Source organism: Microcebus murinus, chromosome 8 (genome assembly GCF_040939455.1).
Source record: "Microcebus murinus isolate Inina chromosome 8, M.murinus_Inina_mat1.0, whole genome shotgun sequence".
In the NCBI taxonomy this organism is placed as follows: domain Eukaryota; kingdom Metazoa; phylum Chordata; class Mammalia; order Primates; family Cheirogaleidae; genus Microcebus; species Microcebus murinus.
In genome coordinates this window covers 78,490,883-78,510,451 of record NC_134111.1, presented here as the reverse complement: position 1 = coordinate 78,510,451, position 19,569 = coordinate 78,490,883, and the positions used below count along the sequence as shown (strand labels likewise).

The window sequence follows — 19,569 nt, the reverse complement described above, 5'->3', positions numbered from 1 at the left end:
AAAGGTGGTCGTTTCCAGGTTATATCTTTTATCTAGGGACTGAAATTGAGGACTCAGGGAAGAATTAGACTCCAAATGTTTTTTTTTTTTTTGGAGACAGAGTCTCACTTTGTTGCCCAGGCTAGAGTGAGTGCCGTGGCATCAGCCTGACTCACAGCAACCTCAATCTCCGGGGCTCAGTGATCCTACTGCCTCAGCCTCCCGGGTAGCTGGGACTACAGGCATGCGCCACCATGCCCGGCTAATTTTTTGTATATATATTTTTAGTTGGTCAATTAATTTATTTCTATTTTTGGTAGAGACGGGGTCTCGCTCAGGGTGGTTTCGAACTCCTGACCTTGAGCAATCCGCCCGCCTCGGCCTCCCAAAGTGCTAGGATTACAGGCGTGAGCCACCGCGCCCGGCCTTCCAAATGTGTTTTAAGCTGAGCTTGGCTAGAGAGAAAGGAAGGCAATTTAGGCTTTCTTGATCATTCTGAATTGCTTGGTTTACTGAAGAAGGGATGCTTCTTTTTCTAATGCCTGAAAGCCTAGATTTAGAAAGACCCACCAGTGGTAGTTCCCAGTTCACTGAGAGCCTTTAGAAAACGTGACCACCCTTTTCTTTAGGCTCATGACAATATCCTCTGGTCACATATTGATAATCTGAGATAGTTTCCAACAATTTGTTTAGCACAAGCAATTCTGACAAAAGAAAGCTCACATAGACCCCAATACATAAGACCAATGATGGTGGGGCTGCCCTGGTGAAGCCAAGTGGGGACTCAACCCAGAGCACTCTGGGAGCCACTCATCTATGGGAAGGGCAGGCGTGAGGGTGGCCAGGACTGCAGCCGATTGACCCATGGGATGCTACAGGGCCGCCCCACTTTGCAGGGTGCCCGGGGTCCACAATGCTGAAAGGGGCATACTGTCCATGGGAGGGCAGGCTCTGACCCTGGCCAAGATCTTCTCCTTTTCCAAGAAGAGCCAGGATCAGCTCTTCCTGGGGGAACCTGTGGTCCAACTTCTGCTCCATCCATGGAAGATCCTAGTTACCAAGCCCCAAGCCTTTCCAAGCCTCTGGAATTATGAGCTGGGGGTTTACATCGGCATTGCAAAACCTCCAACCCAAACCTTGCCTCTGCATTGGGAACGGAAAGATTCGCTTAGCGAAGGTGGCTGACCAGAGACATGCAATACTCCCTTCCTTTTTAGGGGCCCTTTTCTTCAGAGGAAAACAAGGGGAAACTTAGAAATGAAGATTAGAGTGCCTGGCCCACCAGGAGACTAATCTGGAGAGGGACAGAGGCATGATGTCCCTCCCCTTCTTGGGGCTCCCGCGTGAAAGGCCAACCTTCACCCCTCTGATGGCAGGCGGGAGGTCGGGCTGTACTGGCCTGAACTCCTGGCCCGGAGTAAGTTTCTCCTGAGCCTCAGTATGAGAGGTGGGAAAGATCTAAGCAGTCAAGACCAGGAAAATACAAAGAAATGCAGCAACATTCAGAAAACAGTTATTTTTGGAAGTAAACCCCTAGTTTCTATAGTTTGGCCTCCAAAAACCACATCCCCTTTGGATGTCTGGCCAATTTCATGGAAACTTTATCTGGTAGAGGGTATAAAGGGTGCTGAACTTAAAAAAAAAAAAAAAAGTAGTGTTGAGTAGTGGTTAGGCATTTGGACTTTGGAGTCAGACTTAACGTTTCTGAATCATGGCTCTACCACAGGTAAACCGTGCGACCCTGGTATGATACCAAGCCTCAGTTTTATCATCTCTAAAATGGGAGTGACAAAAGGATCTACTTTGTAGAGATGTGGGGATTAGAAGAGAGTCTAAATAAGGCACTTATCGCCATGCCTGGCACAAGGTAATCTCTCCAATTATATTTATTTTATTGGTTTGCAGCGGTTTAGAGGATGGCTGTCTAGCCGGGAAATTGGCACCCCCAACTCCCTTCATCCCAGTTAGGCTCTCTGTTTTGGGTAACGTTACAAAGGCCTCCAAGAACGGCCTACCTTTGGCTGCTGGGTCCTGGGGTCCTGGATGTATTCCCAGTCCTTGCCGTTGAGGCTGTAGGAGACTTTGAACTTGCGCACAAACGCCCTGGCTTCCACTGCGGTGATGCTGTCTCCTCCACGGGCTCCCTGGACAATGACGCCCTTCACCGTCTTGGGTGCTCCCAGGTCTACCTGAAGCCACTCTTCACCCGGCTGGGCCTGAGGGATCCGGGGGAACCAGCCAGAGCGGCTGCTGACCAGGCGGGCTGCGCTGGGGCTCCACAGGTACTCGCGGGTGGAGGAGGCGGAGATCTGGGCGTCCGCGATGAGGCCCGAGAGCATCCCCAGCATGTTGGAGCAGGGGGCGTCTGCGGAGAGGGGAGGAAGATGCGAGAGGTCATGGCTGACACCCCTCTAACCAGGGACCTCCCCAACTAGTAGGGAGATGCAAAAGACCCCAACTGTCACTCACTTTAAGTCAGTGCCGATTTCTTTGCGTTTCGAGGTTGTCTAGCACCGTGGTCAAGAGCCCAGACTGGGAGCCAGACTGCCTGTGCTCATGTTCACTCTGCCACCTACTAGTGGGATGATGACCTTGGGCAAATTATTTAATTGCTCCATGCCTCAGTCTCCCCAGATCTAAAGGGGAGCCCACTGCAGTACCTACCTCTTGGTGTTGTTGTGAGGTTTCCATTCATTACCGTATAATGGCTCCCAGGACAGTGCCTGGTATATCCGAGTATCTAATGGCTGGCAGCTCTTTGTACCAACAGCTCTAACCAAGGACTGTCAGGATGTGTGTCTGCCGATCTTTGTCGAGGACACTAGTCCCCACTGACCCTCTCCAGGGACAGTGAGCACAGGGGAGGCAGCTAAGATCCCTGGTGATAGTTTTGCCAGGTGGATGGAAACTTCCACTTGTGTCATCACTGCTGTTTACTGCCTTGGATCCTCCCCGTGTGCTGTTCCTGCTATCCCCATGCTGTTCCCTTCAGTCATCCGCAGACTAACCTTTGCTCACCCCAAGCTTAAGTGCCACATTCTTGGGAAGGCTGTCCCTAAATTTTTAATCCACACAAAAGTAGGTCCCCACAGTCACTGCAGAGCACCCTATTCTTGTCCTTCACACACACCTTAGCTTATAATTATCCAGTACTTGCATTTGTTTATCACCTCTCTCGCCCACTAGCCTGAAAATTCCTGAAAGCCCCATGATGTCAGAGATCCCATCTGTTCTGTTCCCTTCTCTATCTCCAATACCCAGGGTGGGGCCTGGCACACAGTATTAGTGAACTGAATGAATGAGTGAAGAATGTATGAATAATGATATCAGAAAAGGTAGGGTCTATAGCAAGTGTGCATTAAATACTTATAAACTGAGTTATAGGTACCAAAAAGATCCTTCAGGTTATATCTCTTTTTCAAATTCACTGGTTCTCTCCTTTTGATCTTCCATAAAATGAGTTTTAACTAAATCCTTACTGATTAGCCTTTGCTGGAATAGCAACACGGAAAGGACAGAAAACAGTCCCCTAAGTGGGATTCGGATAAACTGACTACGTAAGAGGGAAACTGGGTCTTTGTATAAAGGTGATAAGAGCAGAGAGTTTATATTGAGAACATGTGGGTTCAGTTCCTGGCTCTGCCACTGTCTAGTTGGGTGACGCTGGGCAAGCTGTTTAGCCCCTCCGAGTCTTGGTTTCCTCGTCAGTTCCTGACCTGCTGACCTCACAGTTTGTTAGAAAGGGTAGACAAGATGATGCGCAAGAATATGAAGGATGCAGAAACCATGCAAAAGCAAAGTGTTTAAACCAGAAGCCTTCAACAGGGTCGCACCATGGAGCACTGCCCATCAGAGCTGGTATGACTAGGAGGAAAGCAGGGGTGGATGTACGCTGCAGACCCTTCCAGGTCAAAGAAGCAACTTCCCTGCCCTGGGCTGAGCCCACAAGATAGAGGGGATTGGATGATCCCTAAATGTCCAGGGCTAGTCCAGGCACCGTCATCTCTCATCTGTACCACTGCACCAGCTTTCTAAAGGTGTCCCAGCTCCCACTCTGGTCCTCTCCAATCTATACTTCATGGGTTTCAGCCCACATGCTATACCCACATGGCCTCCTCACTTTCTCTTTTGGTCCCTCTTGGCACAGTGCCATTGAGCAAGCTGTGACCACTGCCTGGTGCACTTTCCCTCCCTCTCCACCAGGTAACATCCGTGTCCGTCTGCCTTCCAGCCTCAGCTCAATCATCACCTCCTCGAGGATGTCTTCCTTGGCCTCCTAGACTGGGTCAAATCCCCTCCACTGCACTTCCAGGGATCACGAGCCTCTGTCTCCTGACATTTATCATAGTTTTGATTTTACATTTATTTACGAGTTTGTTCGTTAATATGTCTGCCCAACTTGTCCATATGCCCACACAGAACAGGGTCTGTCGTCGGTGCTCGCTGCTGTGTCCACAGCGCTGTGTGTGGCTCTCAGCCCCCAGTCGACGCAGTAGAGAGTGTTATTTCAGAGCCTGGGCTTTGGACTCAAACTGCCTAGATTCAAACCTTGGCTCCACCCCTGACTGGCTGGGTGCTCTAGCTCTTTAAGTCTTGATTTCCTCATCTGTAAAGTGAGGAGAATAATACCTACGGCACGGAGTCCTTATGAAGACAATAAAAGATAATACACCTTAGGTGCTTAGAATGAAACTTGGTCCATAGCTAGCATTCAATAATGTCATCTGGGAGAAATAGTAGATGCTTAATAAATACACACTGAATGCATGCGTGAACGAAAAGACAAATTCTGTAGGACTTGAGTCCCTATGACCCCCAGCCCCATCCTGCTGGGGAGGTTGTGTGGTGCAGTCGGCTCGCCACTCACCGGAGCCCATGCCTCACCTGTGACCCTGCAGCCGTAGAGCTCCAGCCGGAGCGCGATGCCCGAGTACCAGGTCTGGGGGCGGATCCTGACAAACCTCGTCAGCAGCGGCGTGTGGAGCTTATTCAGAACCACCTCGGTGGCGTCGTTGTTGGCTTGAAATACCTGCAACATAAGACACCTAACTGCATCACTGAAATCCCTGTTCGTAGCTTAACCGCTCGAACAGTCTTTGAAGCGGGTGAGAAAGTCCTGTTGACTTTTATCTCCCTCAAGCTTACAAATAATCAGTGGTCTTGTTGTTTGGTGCTGTTTTAGAGACACTGTAAAAAAAAAATTCTCACATTGTTCCAACTTGAAAACAATAAACATCTTCACAAAAACTTTTAGAGGGAAGGAAAATTTTGCCCCTGGGCTGAGAGCAAGCAGAGGAAGGAGCCTTGGAAGGCAAACACTTCAGAAGCTAAGAGAGAGAGAGAAAAGTAGAAAATTCTTTAAAAATGAGGGGAAAGTGGGTGTCATCTTTTAGGGCTAGCGGACCTCACTCTCGAGGGTGAACTTGACACTCCCTCTTCCTCCTGTTGCAGGCACCCAGGAATACTTGCAGAGCGTTTGTAATTATAAAGTGTTCCACAATTGTTTTTGTTAGTTACTTGATGCCATTCTGCTCCACCAGCGGGGGAGATTGTAATGGGGGACCCGCTACCCCCAGCGCCCCCATGTCAATCAACACATTCTTGGATCTCTCTGGTCTTTGTTGTAGGGTCAGGGTTGCAGACAGTCCCTCAGAGTCCTGCTCTGGCTTCCTCTCACTGTAGTCCCCGCCCTATAATGAAATCCATCCCTGTCCCCATCTGACCAATACGTCTCTTATGGGAAGAAAGGCTTTTTGGAGCAGCTTCTGGTTCAACATGGTAGGAGCAAGTTCTGGCTCACCAGATGGTCCAAATCAATAGCTGCCATATGGAACTTATGCTTTTTTGTGTTCCCGTTAAAAAAAAAAAAGTAACCAGAGCAAGTATATGTGAATTTCTCTTGGTTTCCCCGGATAAAGGTAGAGGGAAAAACCAATCAACCAACCATCACTTCTAAATCTATAAAAAACAACCAACCAACCAACCCACCATCACTCCTATACCTGTTGTAGCTATAACCACCAAGAGACTCTGTAAATCTTCTCACAGCCAACTCTGTGGCAATCGGTGATTTCTCCTGCGTGGGGGAACTAGGTGCTTCAGCTCATGGCACCCAGGGCATACCTGGTGTTGGGGGCACCAACAGGGCTGAGACAAGAGGAATGGGGAACTGGTGTATCTGCATACCTTTGTGCTGGATGCTGTAAACACAATTATGTCTGCAATGCCTCGAGGAGATACATATTGTTATCTTGACTTTATTGATGAGGAAACTGAGGCTCAGAGATGCTTGCCTGGATCCAAGGCCCTTGCCAAATTTGTAGACTTAAAGCTTGTGGTTTCCTAGGTTGACTTTTATCGCTTAATAAATTTGAGGTGCTTATGTTGGTGGCTAGGAGTCATGGAACCCTTAGGGTCTGTAAAGCATGGCTTGAATGGAAATGGAGTCGCTGTCCAGTGGTGGGCTCCCAGTGTGAGTTCATAATCCCACCTTAGAATGGCTTTGAAGAAAGGCAAAGAACGGCACAGGAATTTAGAGCCAATTAACTGTATAGTCCTCTCCTCCCCATGAACTGTGAACCCCATCATCTGGCAACCTTGAGCCCTCTGTATTTCCCACGTGCTAAGGTCAAAAGTTAGAGCCATTTGGTAGCACACCACTGGTGTGGAGTAGAGACGTCAGACCTTCTGCAACTAAACGAAGGGAAGTGGCTTGCTCAAGACAAAGAAGGAAACAAACAGGTTTTCGTGGGTTTGCCATATTCAGTTTAAACCACTGTTCTGGTGCTAAGCCTGCCAAATCTGGGGGCTGGCTCCCACCCTGCCCACCCAGCTTGCTGCTCCCTCTGCTCCCCTGAAAATCTCTCAGTTTCTCCTAAGGCCGTCAGTGTCCCCCTCTCTGCCTGGCTGGCAGCGGGGAGCACAGAGGAAGGACTGGTGGACCACGCCCCTCGCCCAGGTTTGATGTCGCTGCTTCCTGTACAGGGATGGAAGACAAGGACGAGTGACAGGACAAAGTTAGCATGGGAAGAAGAGGGGGCCAGGAGAAAGGAGGACACAGAGCTAGGGCCAGACACCTGGGAGAAGGTTCTTGGGGAGTGGGTGACCCTGCTCCCTCCATGCTGAGAAAGGGCTCCCCAGGGGTCAGGAGAGGGATGGGGGAACCAAGTCCAAGGGAAAGAGATTAATCAGCTCTCCCAGAATTCACAGGAGGCAGAGGCCTTTTGTTTGTTTTTTTGTTTTGTTTTGGCAAGGAAGAAGCAAATGCAGCACTTGGCTTATTTCTGACGGGTGCTGTGAGCAGCGGGGGGCTGCCGCTGGCCTGCTCCCCGAGGAAGGTGCTGGGACTGTGTGTGCATGTGGCCTCCATCAAGAGATGCTAAGGAGTTCATATGGGGGAAACTAGCTCTATTTGTCATGTGAATGCATAATTGGAGAGTCGAGTGGATCTGAACTTTAACACAGCTGCTAATCCTCAGCATCCACACCACGCTGGTACCGTTTAGAAACACAGCACGTCTTATGTGTTTTTAATACCCAGTTTTATCTTATCTGACCCCTTCATTTCTCAGCTTTGGCAGACACCACCAAGAAACCTTTTCTTTCCTCCCACAGTGAGGAACTGGCTGCGTATTTGGGCCATCTTTGGGAGGGTGGTGTGCCTGTGAGCATGGCTGCACTCGGGCAAGAGGTGCACACGCTTGTGGATGTGCCTGGGGGGTAGGGACCGGTCTTCCCATGGACATGTGTGGCCACAGGCTTTGGATGAAGCCCCCACTCTCTGCCTGCAGGGGCATCTGTCGGGGAGGGAGGCAAGCACACGGCTGGTCTCCCCTTGGCCCTCTACCTGGCCCCTCAAGTTCAATTTCATTCTGCTCACCCTGCTCCCACCCCGGGCATCAAAAGAAGGATTTTCCCAACATGGCTTCAAATTATCCTTCATGTTTCTGAGCCTAGTTCCTTACTGGTTTCTTGTTTGCCCTTGACCTGTGTCCATATCTGCCATCTGTTCTCCAGACCCTTTGCTGAAGGACCATCATCTTATTTTATTAGATTTTTAACACAGCTCTCACTCTGAGTGTGGCTTGCTGGAAAAAGCAAAAAATGCCCACTGAATGAGAAGCCAGGAGCCAGGCTCTGCTGCTAATTAGCTCATAAGTGTGGGCAAATATCTCTGCCTCCCTCGGGCCCCAATTTCCTCCTCTGTTAAGCGAGGGGATTGCACGAGTTGATTTGTAAGTTCCTCTCTGGCCCCCTGCTTCTAAGCCTTTCTTCACCAGAGAGTCCACTTTGTAACGGGCATTTTAGTTACTCGTTGTCCCTGATCGCCTAAGTGCTTTTGTGGACAAGCGCTGTGGATTCTTTATCCACTTCAGATAGTGCCCAGGACACATGGGGAGTGCCCCATTCACAGGGAGAGTACACCTTGTTGATGTGTTGGTTCAATAACAGTTCAAATTATTCATAACAGAGTAATGAATAACAACACCTTAGTCCCTACATATTGTCTTTTGCCCAAAGATATCAAAGTGCAATTTATGAAAATCCATTTTTAATGAAATATTAAGCAGTTTCTATTTCTTCTGACCCAATGGATTTACAAGGTCTCTATTTTTCTCCCTGCATCTCCCCTATTTATAGCTGGTAAATGCTATCATATATTATACATCTTTATGACTTTCTCAATGCTTCTGTGGTTTTAGAATCACCCTTCATCTGTTTTCTGATCAAATTCCCTGAGATGGTTTCTTGGCTTCCAGTCTAGGCATTGCAAGGTAAGGGGTTGTGTGCGTGGGAAATGATGCCAGGAAATTGGTTTTATTCCCTATTCCCTGCCGACTTGCTGAATCGCTATGGGCAAATCAATAAACCTTAGATACCTTGGTTTCTCCTTCAGGAAGATAAAGTCGATAACAGGCTTGCAGATAGACACTAAAGTTTACCGGCCCTCCCTGCTGGCTCCAAGGCCTGCACGGCTCCCACGACAGGGGAGGCCAAGTCACAAGTAACAAATGGGTCTTTGGACGAGTGGGAGAATTCAAGTTCTGAAGGCCATGACTTCCAAGTCCCACCTTGAAGCCAAAAATTTTCAGACTGTAACTTTGCAGTGAGGAGTCTGCAATGCTGAGAAAAATCATCGGATTACCATGTATCCTATACCCAGATCAATATATATCAAACACAATGATCAAATTCTAGCATCTGCTTTAAAAGCTGGATGTCACAGAAGATATACTTTTTTATTAATTTTAAAAGAAAAATTTTACTATGGTTGTTTACCACCCAAAGGAAAACCAGAAGTATGTTCAAGGTGACCCTCGCTTTTTGGGGACAGTGCTGATTATGCTGTAATTATTTAAAATATGTGTGTATGTGTGTTAAAAAAAGAAGCTATGTTGAACATAAAGATTTCTTCAAGTGAATCTCTGCAAACCAAGTTCAAAAACCAATTCTGGGTACAAAGTGGTCTGGATAATCCATTTGGTCCCTCACTGAATTCTCAACATAATCCAACATTTTCCAATTGATTCTTGAGACCTTTGCTTTATTTTCAGTAAGACAGAATCAGAAAACCGGCAGCCTTTCATGGATTTTCTGATTTGCACCTCTGGGGGAGGAGGGCATCTGCCAATTAAATTGGCTGCTATCCAACATTCCAGTGTAGTTGTTATCTACACCACCCCCAGGAAAAGAAAATCAGTGAGTTTTGACCATGTCAGTGAGTCCACCAGGCATGGACAGTATAATATAAAAGAAAAATCTGTCTATCTATCATCTATCTATCTATCTATCTATCTATCTATCTATCTATCTATCTATCTATCAATCATTTATCAAATCTAGCAAGAAACATCTAGCCAGAGCACATCACTGATGTTTTTTGAGGTTGCCTTTTCTCTATTTCTCATCCCATTTCTAGCCACAGCCACCTCTCCTTTGCTAACCCCTCAGTTTTTCTTTGAAGAACATGCAGTGACTCTGGCTAAGGACAGTGAGCACTGCAGCCTGCCTACCCTCCAGGCCTCGAGGCAGGGGCGTTTCTGCCTGAGATAAATCCCTTTCCTATACACCAGTACCCTTGGCTATCCACATCCAGGTGCCCAGGACAGTGTCAACACTGCATGTCACCGTGCTGGCCCCACAGGGCCAACAAGAAGATTCTGTCAAAGTCCTTAGGCTCCTAGAAGGTGAGATGGGATTACCTGACTGGTCTAACCTTCCCAAAGGAGGCAGGCCCTTCAGTGGACAGATGCTGTCTCTCCTTACGTGAGGGGCCTCTGATTTGAGCAGAGCTTCAGTATTCAGCCTGCACATACCTGTCTCTTCATTACCTATGGTGGGACCCACTGTTTACTTCCATTTTGCTGTAAATATCTGAACTCAGCCAGCCCCAGGGACTGCAAAGAAAGCAGGAACATTTTTCAAAGACAGCACAGTGCTGGAGCCCTGAGGTGGAAATTGTGCATGAGATCTTCTTCTTCTTCTTTTTAATAAATATTTCTCTCCACTAATAAATGTTTCATTGCATCTAAAGTTCTCCTTTTCAATCTACTTGGCACAGACACTCAAGAGAAGGAGAACAAAGCAGGCAGAAGAGAACGGCGGCAGAAACTGGGGAAATGGGTAGCAGGTTTCAAAAATCGGTCTCAGAAACAATTAGACCCACTGATCCTGACTGCAGAACCCGGTGCCTGTCCTCCCTCTTCCACCCCTTCCCTTGCAAGCGCTCTAAAACCAGCCACCGGGTCTGCATGTAAAAATAAATTGTTAATCAATGAATGCCATCCTGTTTAATTAATTTGTTGCACCAAACAGGCAAGGAGGGGGAGGGAATGGCTGCACGGGGGGAAAATGATGTTACGGTAATGGGCTTTTTTGTTGTTGTTGTTTGTAAATCACAGTCCTGATACTTTTCTTTTAAAACTCTCCCTTAAAGACGATAAAAAAAAAATTTTTTTTTAAAGCTTCTTTCATTCTAGTGGATGTGGGAACTTAGCCAGATACAGAGTCAGAAGGGATGTGCGTGTGTGTGTAAAAGAGACAGATTAAGAGAGGATGGGGAGGGGGCAGGCAAAGAAGCTCCCTGACAACCAAATGCTCACTAATGACTGTGATGACCTCCACGCTCATCCTCCTTTACTTTGGGGCTGTTTTTGTCATCAAGCGGTTTTCCTGCCACAGGAGCAGGGTGCTCGGTTCTGGGGGCAGCTGGGGGGATGTGCACGTCCCCATCTGTGTGGGCCTTGTGGGCCCTGCTAGATTTACTACAGGATTATGTTACCCCCATGGAGACGCTGAGCCCTGGAACACGGCACACTAACAGGATTAGGGTTTCAGGGCTGGAGACAGGAAAGCACCAGGGAAGAGAGGAGTGGAGGGCAGCTCGGGGAGCAGGGGCTGGAGGCGCGTGGCGGGGGGAAGAGCAACCACCAGGCTGGACGGGGATGCCGATGTCCTCCCGTAGAGATGGGGGGAGAAACACGGGTGCGCCTGAAAGCCTGAAAGCCTCCTAACACAGACGTTTGCAGCTTTTTTCAAGGAGGTGCCTTTCATTCCCAGGTGGGCAGAAGAGAGCCAAGGGAACAGAGAGTGAGGTTCCAGAGTGCCTCTGCCACCTGCATGCCTCTTCCGGTGGAGTCTCAGCAAACCATAGAGCAGGGACATGGTCACACAGCAGAGAGTGTGACCATGTATCAGGTGAGGCCTCTGCTCCAATGCTCATCTAGGGGTGGGGGCAAGGAGAGCGTTTCCTGAGCCCAGGCAAAATCACAGCACCCGCCCACATCCCCTCCGTCTGCTCTTTGTTGCTGGCATCTGTGTACAGTTGGCCTGGGAGCGAGAGGACGACATCAAGGCCGTACATGCCGGGGAGGTGGCCTCAGCTCCGGGAGACAGTTCCGTGCCCATGGGAGCTGGGTGGCGCTGGCCATGGCAGCCTGATGGAGGAAAGGTCCAAGCTTATGTATAATGAAATTTTCCCCGGAGCTTCCTAAGTGGAGAGGCTAAAGGTCTGAGCTCATCCTATGGCAAATGGATAAGGGACAAACTTAATTACCTTGGGCACTGGATTCTTCTCAGTTATAACTGAGGGGGCAGATAGACTGAGGGACTTGAACTTGGAAAGGGTATCGGCCCTCTTCAGAGCACACCTACCCATGGTTAGATGATGCCACTGTATCCAGGACTTCTGGAGGCTGGGGCCCAGGATGGTTTGAAGCATTGTTTTCATCTTATATATGACAAACAAAATCACTATCACACTACCACAAAAGGAGAAGCCAGTAACCCAGTAGGAGGTTAAAAAAATAAGTTTCTTTTGCAAACCCAAACGGTCTGCTGGAAGAATCACTGCATCCTTAGCAGGAGAAGGAGGCTAGGATGGAGAGCATGCATCCCAGGCTGTGCAAGTGCAGGCCCCAGCGGCTGCAGGAAAGGCCTAGATGACTTATCATGGTCCATTCCAGACCAATGATTTTAAAAGAGGCTGATAAATACCCCGTGGGACCTTGTTACTTTTTAAATTGGTAACTCGCTTCTACTCAAGAAGAGCTTTGTGGGTCTAATACATTAATTATATCTGCAGAGAGCCTTCCATCTACAGATCCCAAGGTGCTTTGCCTGCAGAAGCTGCGGCCCCATTCCATTTGGTAGTGGGAATACTGAGGCATGGAGCCGGTAAGAGAAATTGGCAAGGTCACGGGGTACATCGTCTAAGAAGATCTGAAAATAGATGTCACGTGCTTCTGTTGGCCAACTGATTTGGGGGTTCGGTTTTCTGACAACACTCTCTCTCTCTCCTCTCAAGGCTCTGATTTAAAAATGATTTGTTTTAATTTAGAAAATAAATATAGGATAGAGGATTTTTGAAGTGGGGTGTTTATTTGTTTTGAAAGGATGTGGCCAAATCAAACAAATAGCAACTTCTTTCAACTCTCTATGCTCACAGTTCCGTGGCGTATCCCAAGCCCGGCTTGCGTTCGGACCTCCCCTGGAGCGGAGGCTCTCCAGGAAAACGCACACCTCAAGCCAATTTCCCTCTGGATGCAAGATGGGGAGCAAGTCCGAGGTCAGACTGCTGGGAGTACCAGCCTGGAAATTCAAGCCTGGCCACCAGGCTCCTGTCAAGGGGACTCCATGGTTCCCCAGTCCCTGGTGCAAGTTACTTCGTCTCTGAGAGCTTCAGTTCTACAGTCTGTGCAAAACACTGTGAAATTCTGAAGCAAACGAGCAGCCGCCTGAGGCTTTTCTGAGTCCCTTGGAGGTCATCGTTACATTAATAGGATGAACTTAGTGCATTCCTGCCACTTCTGCCACTTATTAGAGGGTAATTCTGAAAACTCCTGGACCCAAGCCTTACCTCAGCACTGTCCCCACCCTTCTGTCCTCCCTCTGGCCATCGGAGGGTAGTTGGCACCCCCACAGACTCTCTTTTAGCCCAGATTTCTTCCAAATCCATCAGCACAGCACAGCAACGCTGCGACTAAGAGCAAGTTAACCAGAGTTAATGTGGAGAGTTACTCTGGTTAACAAGAGAGACACCCACATTTACCAAACGAGGCAGAATTGAAGATAAGGGCTTTTGCTTAGATACGTTAGGGCAATGGCCTCTGTCCCATCCGGCCACCAGTCATTGCTCCATTCCTCAGTGCAGCCGACCCTTCCGGTGCTGACCCGTGGAATCAGCTTCTCAGAGGACAGGATCTTGACCAAGGCCTTATGCCTTTGAGCTCCACACACCTCTTGCGGTGTGTGTGTGTGTGTATACCTAACTGTCCCTATAATTATGCACACACGTGTGAAGCGTGTACTGTTGCATTGGCAATGCTATGTCTGCGTTTGGGGTGTTACTAATCCAGCTGGGAAGAGCAAAAGCAGTAGTTTATGACTGTGGTTTCTGAAGAAATGTATGTGAAGCAATTTGTATAATCCAAGGGAGTGTAAGGGTTGAATATGGGTTCCATCAGGCGGACGAGCTCTCTGCCTTGTGGTTAAGCCATAAATATGCATAAGGAGGGCCCGCCCTGTATGAAAATCATAGGTTCCACATTTATGGCATGTGCAGTTGGGTACGCATTTGGGGGTGTGCTGTGCTTGTGGTCCGTGTAACCAGGATGTACTGGGCCAGGAGGGGGCTTCCTCGTAGGCAACCTCGTGATTACCTGTTGGATGGAAAGAAACTAAGAAGAGGCTGCTCACTGCGTGGGGAAGGCTGGAAAAGAGCTCCTTAGTCTTCCTCACCTCCTGGCAGCAAGAGGAGGTCATTCCTTCACAGGCCTTGCCTCAGCCCAACCTGGGTCCAAACTGTGAACAGCTTCTTGCAAAGACATAGCGCCGCCCTGCCCTACCACCCTGAGTGCTCATTAATCTTGCTGTTCTCTCATTTCCCCAATTCCCTGGTCTTTGGTACACTGCATTGGTGTTGACAGTGACCAGGGAATCGAAATCAAGTTCCCACATTTCTGCCCCAAATGCCACAACCCCCACACTTCCCTCCCTGCTCATCGGAAAGGAGTTTGCAGACGCTCCCCCTGCACCACCACAGAGCAGAGCAGGCTGCCGCCTTCATCTCTGCGTTGCTGTTCCACTAGGTCCTGTTGTCTGGATTTCACTTTCAAGCCCACCACTGAGCACTAGCTGGCTTGGCACAGTGCCCGTCACCCGCCGGCTACAAAGAAACTCAGCGGTAGCACCCGGTGTGAGCGAAACCTCTCCCCCAACTGCCCCCAAGTTCCCTCCTCACCCCACCTGCCCCTCGTGGCATCAAATCAAACTGCAGCAGACTTGACAAATCTATTTGGCACCGTTCACTCAACTGTTTCCACCCCAACAGCCCAGAGAGCTGCACGGACGCACCACGCACCGGGTGGACACTGCACAGTAACTACAGGTATCTGGGAGCGGGACCGGCTGATGAAGGGGCAGCCAGGTCACCCCTGCAGGGGAGACGAGGAAGGCCCCCGGCTGCCCACCACACCCGCAGTGGGGCGGGGGAGCCGGGGAGCGGGGCAGTGCCTAATTGGCAGGCTTTCCATTCTCCTGTCTGCTTCTAAGTACCCAAAGGATGAATTTCTAATGGGGAGAGAAAGGGCTTTTCCTCTGCCCCAGATTCCTTTATTTGGGCAGGACTGATTCACTAAAACAAAAACAAAACCCCAAGTTACCCCTTGGCTACTGGGGAAAGAAATTTAGCCAAGGGTCGGAAGAGGAGGCAAAAGAGAAAGAGAGAGAGAGAGAAAAAGAGAGAGAGAGAAAAAGAGAGAGAGAGAGAGAGAGAGAGAGAGAGAGAGAGAGAGAGAGAATATCTACTATGAAAAAGTTGAGAAGAATGATTCTGAAGACCAGAAAGCTAAATTCAATTCTCAGGAATATCTTCCCTGCAGAACGAATACCAGGGATAAAGCCAGGGAGGACAGCATTCTATCAAAATGTGCAGTGCTAAGGTATTTCCAAAAGCAGATTTACTACAAATGGTGTTTTAAATGGCTTCCCAGTCCATCTGTGTGCTTTTAAAATCAGCTTATGCTACAGTATCCCCCTGGTCAGTGCTGCTTAGTCATTGTGCCTGGACAAGGAGACAGTCAGGTGAGCCTCTTTCCCGTCCCCTGGGACCTGCCTCGCCTGCAGGCAGAGCTTCTGGGAGCTACCAGCTTCTTTTACTGAAATGGGTCGAGTGTGATGAGAAGTCAGTGCCCGGCACTCCCAGCATCCAGTGCCCGTGGGGCTTGCCATTTGGTAATTCTTCCTGAGACCGACTCAATGGGAGGCCAGACCTGGCCGGATGAGTCGAGGTGGGATGTCTTTCAATTGCTAAGTGCCTTGCTTTCTTTTTGGGGGAAATAGAGTAGTTTTGTGTGTGTGTGAGAGAGTGAGACAGAGAGAGAGATACCTGGTAATATCTAGAAGTATGATTTTCTGATGAATGGTGCCATGTTACTATGGCGATTTTGATTTTTAAAAAACCCACTCCTTTAAAAACTCACATTTCCCAAGGGAGACTGCCAATATTATAGTTGAGGATTTTCTAGGTCCAAGCCTTCCAGCGGCACCAGCAAAAGCAAACTACTTGAGGCAGTGACAGGGGCTGAGGAGGTTTTCCTTGTAAAAGATCTGTGGCCTCTCTGGGCTTGCCCACATGCACCCCATTTTGATAACTCCCACCCCAACAGGCCAGGGCCTGGTGCAGCTGCAGCACTACAGAGGAGAGACCCATGCCTCCCACCCAGGCACGACCCCCATACGCTGAGTGCGCCGCACAAGCAGTACGTACAAGCTGCCAACCCAGAATGCCATGTGTCTTAGGAAAGCCGAGTGCCAGACATTCATCCATATGTATACAACAAAAGCCTACATCACCCACGCGGACCACACCTCCGGGAGCCGCGCACACCCAGGCCCCAGCCGAGAGAATTCGATGCCTCGCTGCGAAGCATGATTGCCGGTTCAGATCCCATCCCCGACAACCCGAATTTCTCCTCGTTATTTATTGTCCTCTTTTCTTCTCTGGGACATTGTGATTCCCTCTCAGGATTTGTGCCCTTTCATTTCCAGACCCCGGTAACTCCTGAACTGTGGTTTCATGTGGTTTTGTGATTGTTAACCCAGCATGTGGAAGGGACTCAGGCCATAAATGCTCAGTGAATCCAGTGTGGGGAGACACGGGCAGCGAATGCATTTTCTCCTTCATTTGAAGTCAGAGAACACCCTGCAAGCTCGCTCTCTCTCTCTCTCTCTCTCTGCTGGGCAGGTTGCAACAGCAGCCAGGCTGTCGGAGAAACGGTGCTTTCCAATCACTTAGGCGTAAGAAAGAAGATTTTCGGGGCCAGCATGTCCCTGGCCTCCATCAGTTATGTGAGCCTCACTACACAGGCCCTCTCCCTCGAGTGGGGTTGGCTTGAAGCTCCTCTCGTCCCGGGAACGAGCCCGGCGTGCCTCTGAGGTGGGGACCTGGGTTTACCTTGTGGTTTTTGCCGTGCCGGTACACCATCCAGTCTTCGCCATTAGTACTGACTTCCAGCTTGTAGGATTTGACATAGTAGCCGTTCTGGGTCTCCCTGGAAATCGCTCCCTGCGTGGCAATGGCCGTGAGCACGGTTAGGAAGCGCAGGTCCACCTGGGGAGGAAGAGAGGGCAGGAGTCAGGGACCACCACTCGCCACACGGGGCAGAGTCTTGCGTTTACTTCAAAGAACACAGTCATTAGACTCTGCTCGCATCCTGTGCCTGACTCCCTGAGATGTATTTGTAACTTGTATAAATCTGCAATTTCACTGGATAGTTAAGCTCAACTTATCTGACACTGAATCAGACATCTTGAAAATGTAACTTGATTTTTTTTTCCTTTTTCTGCAAATCTGAACAGACAGTATTCAGTTTTTCTTAGAATAATCATTGAACATCTAGAACTACAATCTCTCCTTACTAAACTATGGCCTGCCTTGGATCATGAAAGCAGATGGTGTTTTAAAGGAATAGGCTAAATAAATCCACCCCACTCCAGTCCAATTCAATTCAATTCAATCCAATTCACTTATAATGCCCTGGCTGCAAAAGTCACAGCTCATAGCTGTCTCCCTTCCCCACCCCCATGTTCCATTGTGTATTTAGTCACTCAGGTCACTAAGGGGTCAAAGGGCATACAGAGTCTGCCCAAGCAATTAGGCTTATGCACCAAGTCCTGACCTTTTGCTCTGTGAGGAGGACGGCCAGCATTTTGAGGGACCTCCTCTCCCACAACGCCAAACTCATTTGGAAATTGCTGGATGTCATTCCTTTGCTGGCCATAGTGTTTCTTAATGGCAATCTCCATGTGACCAAAATTTAGTCAGCACACGCTGGTAAAATTCAATTCAGCAAGCGCTTATTGGCTACTTAATATGTGCTCAACATTATCAAACATTTGAGTAAGTATGCAATGCCGTCTGTGTGTATGAGAAACAGGTGGATGGTGACAGGAGAAAGTATATGATTAAGGACCACAAAATGGAATGCCAATTATAAAGGAACACTTTCTGGAAGCTTTGCAGGATGGGAAGGATTTCTGGAGAGGCAGAGAGGAGAGACAGTGACAAATGGCCTTCGGCTTGTGCTGTTAGAAGCCCTGTGGACTCTCTGGAGTTTCTAAGTCTTTCTCCCTTTCCTGTTGCCTGCTCTGCAACGTCCTTCTTAGGGCACAGGTCACTGTGTCGCATCAGAGCCAGGACAAGCTTGTCAATGGGTCACAGGGCTGTCTTTCGTGTGTCGTAAAAGCAGCATTGCTCCAGAATGGAGCTAGCAGCGTGCTCCTCCCCTGTTTACTTCTTCCCAGGGGATGAGGACAGAACCGGTCTGCAGTGTGGGAAGATTACTCAACATGAGCTGCAAGTCTTAACTCAGAAAGAAAGCAAACAATAGTCTGAAAAGATGCTGCAGCGCATTCCCGGTAGTGACATTTTCCCATGTGTTCTGCTGATAGCTATGTGCAAAACCTTCCTGGCAGGGCTCTCTCCAGATAGCAAAGATCAGGAGAAGCTGCCACACTCAGCCAGCCCCTCAACAAACTTGCTTAGGAACCCCCCCCCCCCCCACTGCCCCAGTCTATGATGACTCCCTGTGCCAAGTATGAAGAAGAACTGAACTGCTTACAGAATGTTCCTTGGATATCTATGATGATAGGGCACACACCATCCTAGCCAAACAACTTCTCCCAGGCCTGGTCACTTCCACGAGGGCAGGCACAGGGCCCCTCTTACTCATCAGTGTACCCCAGCATGTAGCCCAGGCCCTGGCACAGTCTGTTTGTGCCTGGTATACATAGTTGTTCAGATGAATGAATGGAGTTCTCCAGTATGCTGCGTTTATTTTCTTCATGTCCTTTGTCCCCTCTATCTGAGGAGCCACCTCCCTGCCCTCCCCCCGCCCACACTCTGCACGCTCTCTGGTATCTGAGCAAGTACCTGGAGATACTCCTTGTTGGAATCCAAGTTGGGGGTCCAGGCATTGTCATCGCCATGGAGCCGGCCTTGTTGAGGGGTCCACCTCCGATCGGAGTAGCTAGATGAGGCACTGATCTGTTCATTAGCGATCCGGCCGGACTCCATTCCCAGAGGGACATTGCACTGGAAGTCTGGGGAATGCAGATGGGGAAGGGCAGAGTCAGGCCTCTCGACCTCAAGCCCCTGGGACCCTCCCAACACTGCTCCCTTCTGGGGACAAGTCCTTACAGGCACGCCCTCATCTTAAAGACCCTAATTATATGCTCTCGTTTTAAAAACAACTACACCAAGTCATGGAGCTTGACAACCCCTCTGGGTCTGAAAGAAACGAAATTGGACCTATAAGAAATCAGGTTGTGGATAAATAAGAATCATCATACAAATTAAAAATACAATCTAAAGCACAAGAACTGTTACTGCTGCAGGCTACAGATGCTCACGGACGCCAGATGCACCATGATTGCAATACAGGCAAACGGGCGAGAAACTCGTGGCAATTTGGGTGGGCTGATGCACGTGGGAAGCCTGCTTTATTAATAAACAGCCAGGAGGCACTTTTGCTTCCTTCTTTCACTCGGCTGTCTCGTGAGTGCTGGCACAGAAGACAGACATTACAAAGC

At 49.0% G+C, this 19,569-nt stretch overlaps 1 protein-coding gene across 6 annotated transcripts in view; it reads right to left on the bottom strand.

The window, feature by feature from the left end:
* The window catches only part of NRP2 (neuropilin 2), a 114,650-nt gene that overhangs the window by 52,653 nt on the left and 42,428 nt on the right, over positions 1 to 19,569 (bottom strand). For all 6 annotated transcript variants that reach the window (XM_012738898.3, XM_012738900.3, XM_012738901.3 and 3 more), the window contains exons 6-9: positions 18,911 to 19,080; positions 16,934 to 17,089; positions 4,864 to 5,008; positions 1,995 to 2,344 (exon numbers count right to left, since the gene is read on the bottom strand). In XM_012738898.3, the coding sequence (XP_012594352.1) occupies positions 1,995 to 2,344; positions 4,864 to 5,008; positions 16,934 to 17,089; positions 18,911 to 19,080 (821 nt within the window). The remainder of the gene's footprint in view (positions 1 to 1,994; positions 2,345 to 4,863; positions 5,009 to 16,933; positions 17,090 to 18,910; positions 19,081 to 19,569) is intronic.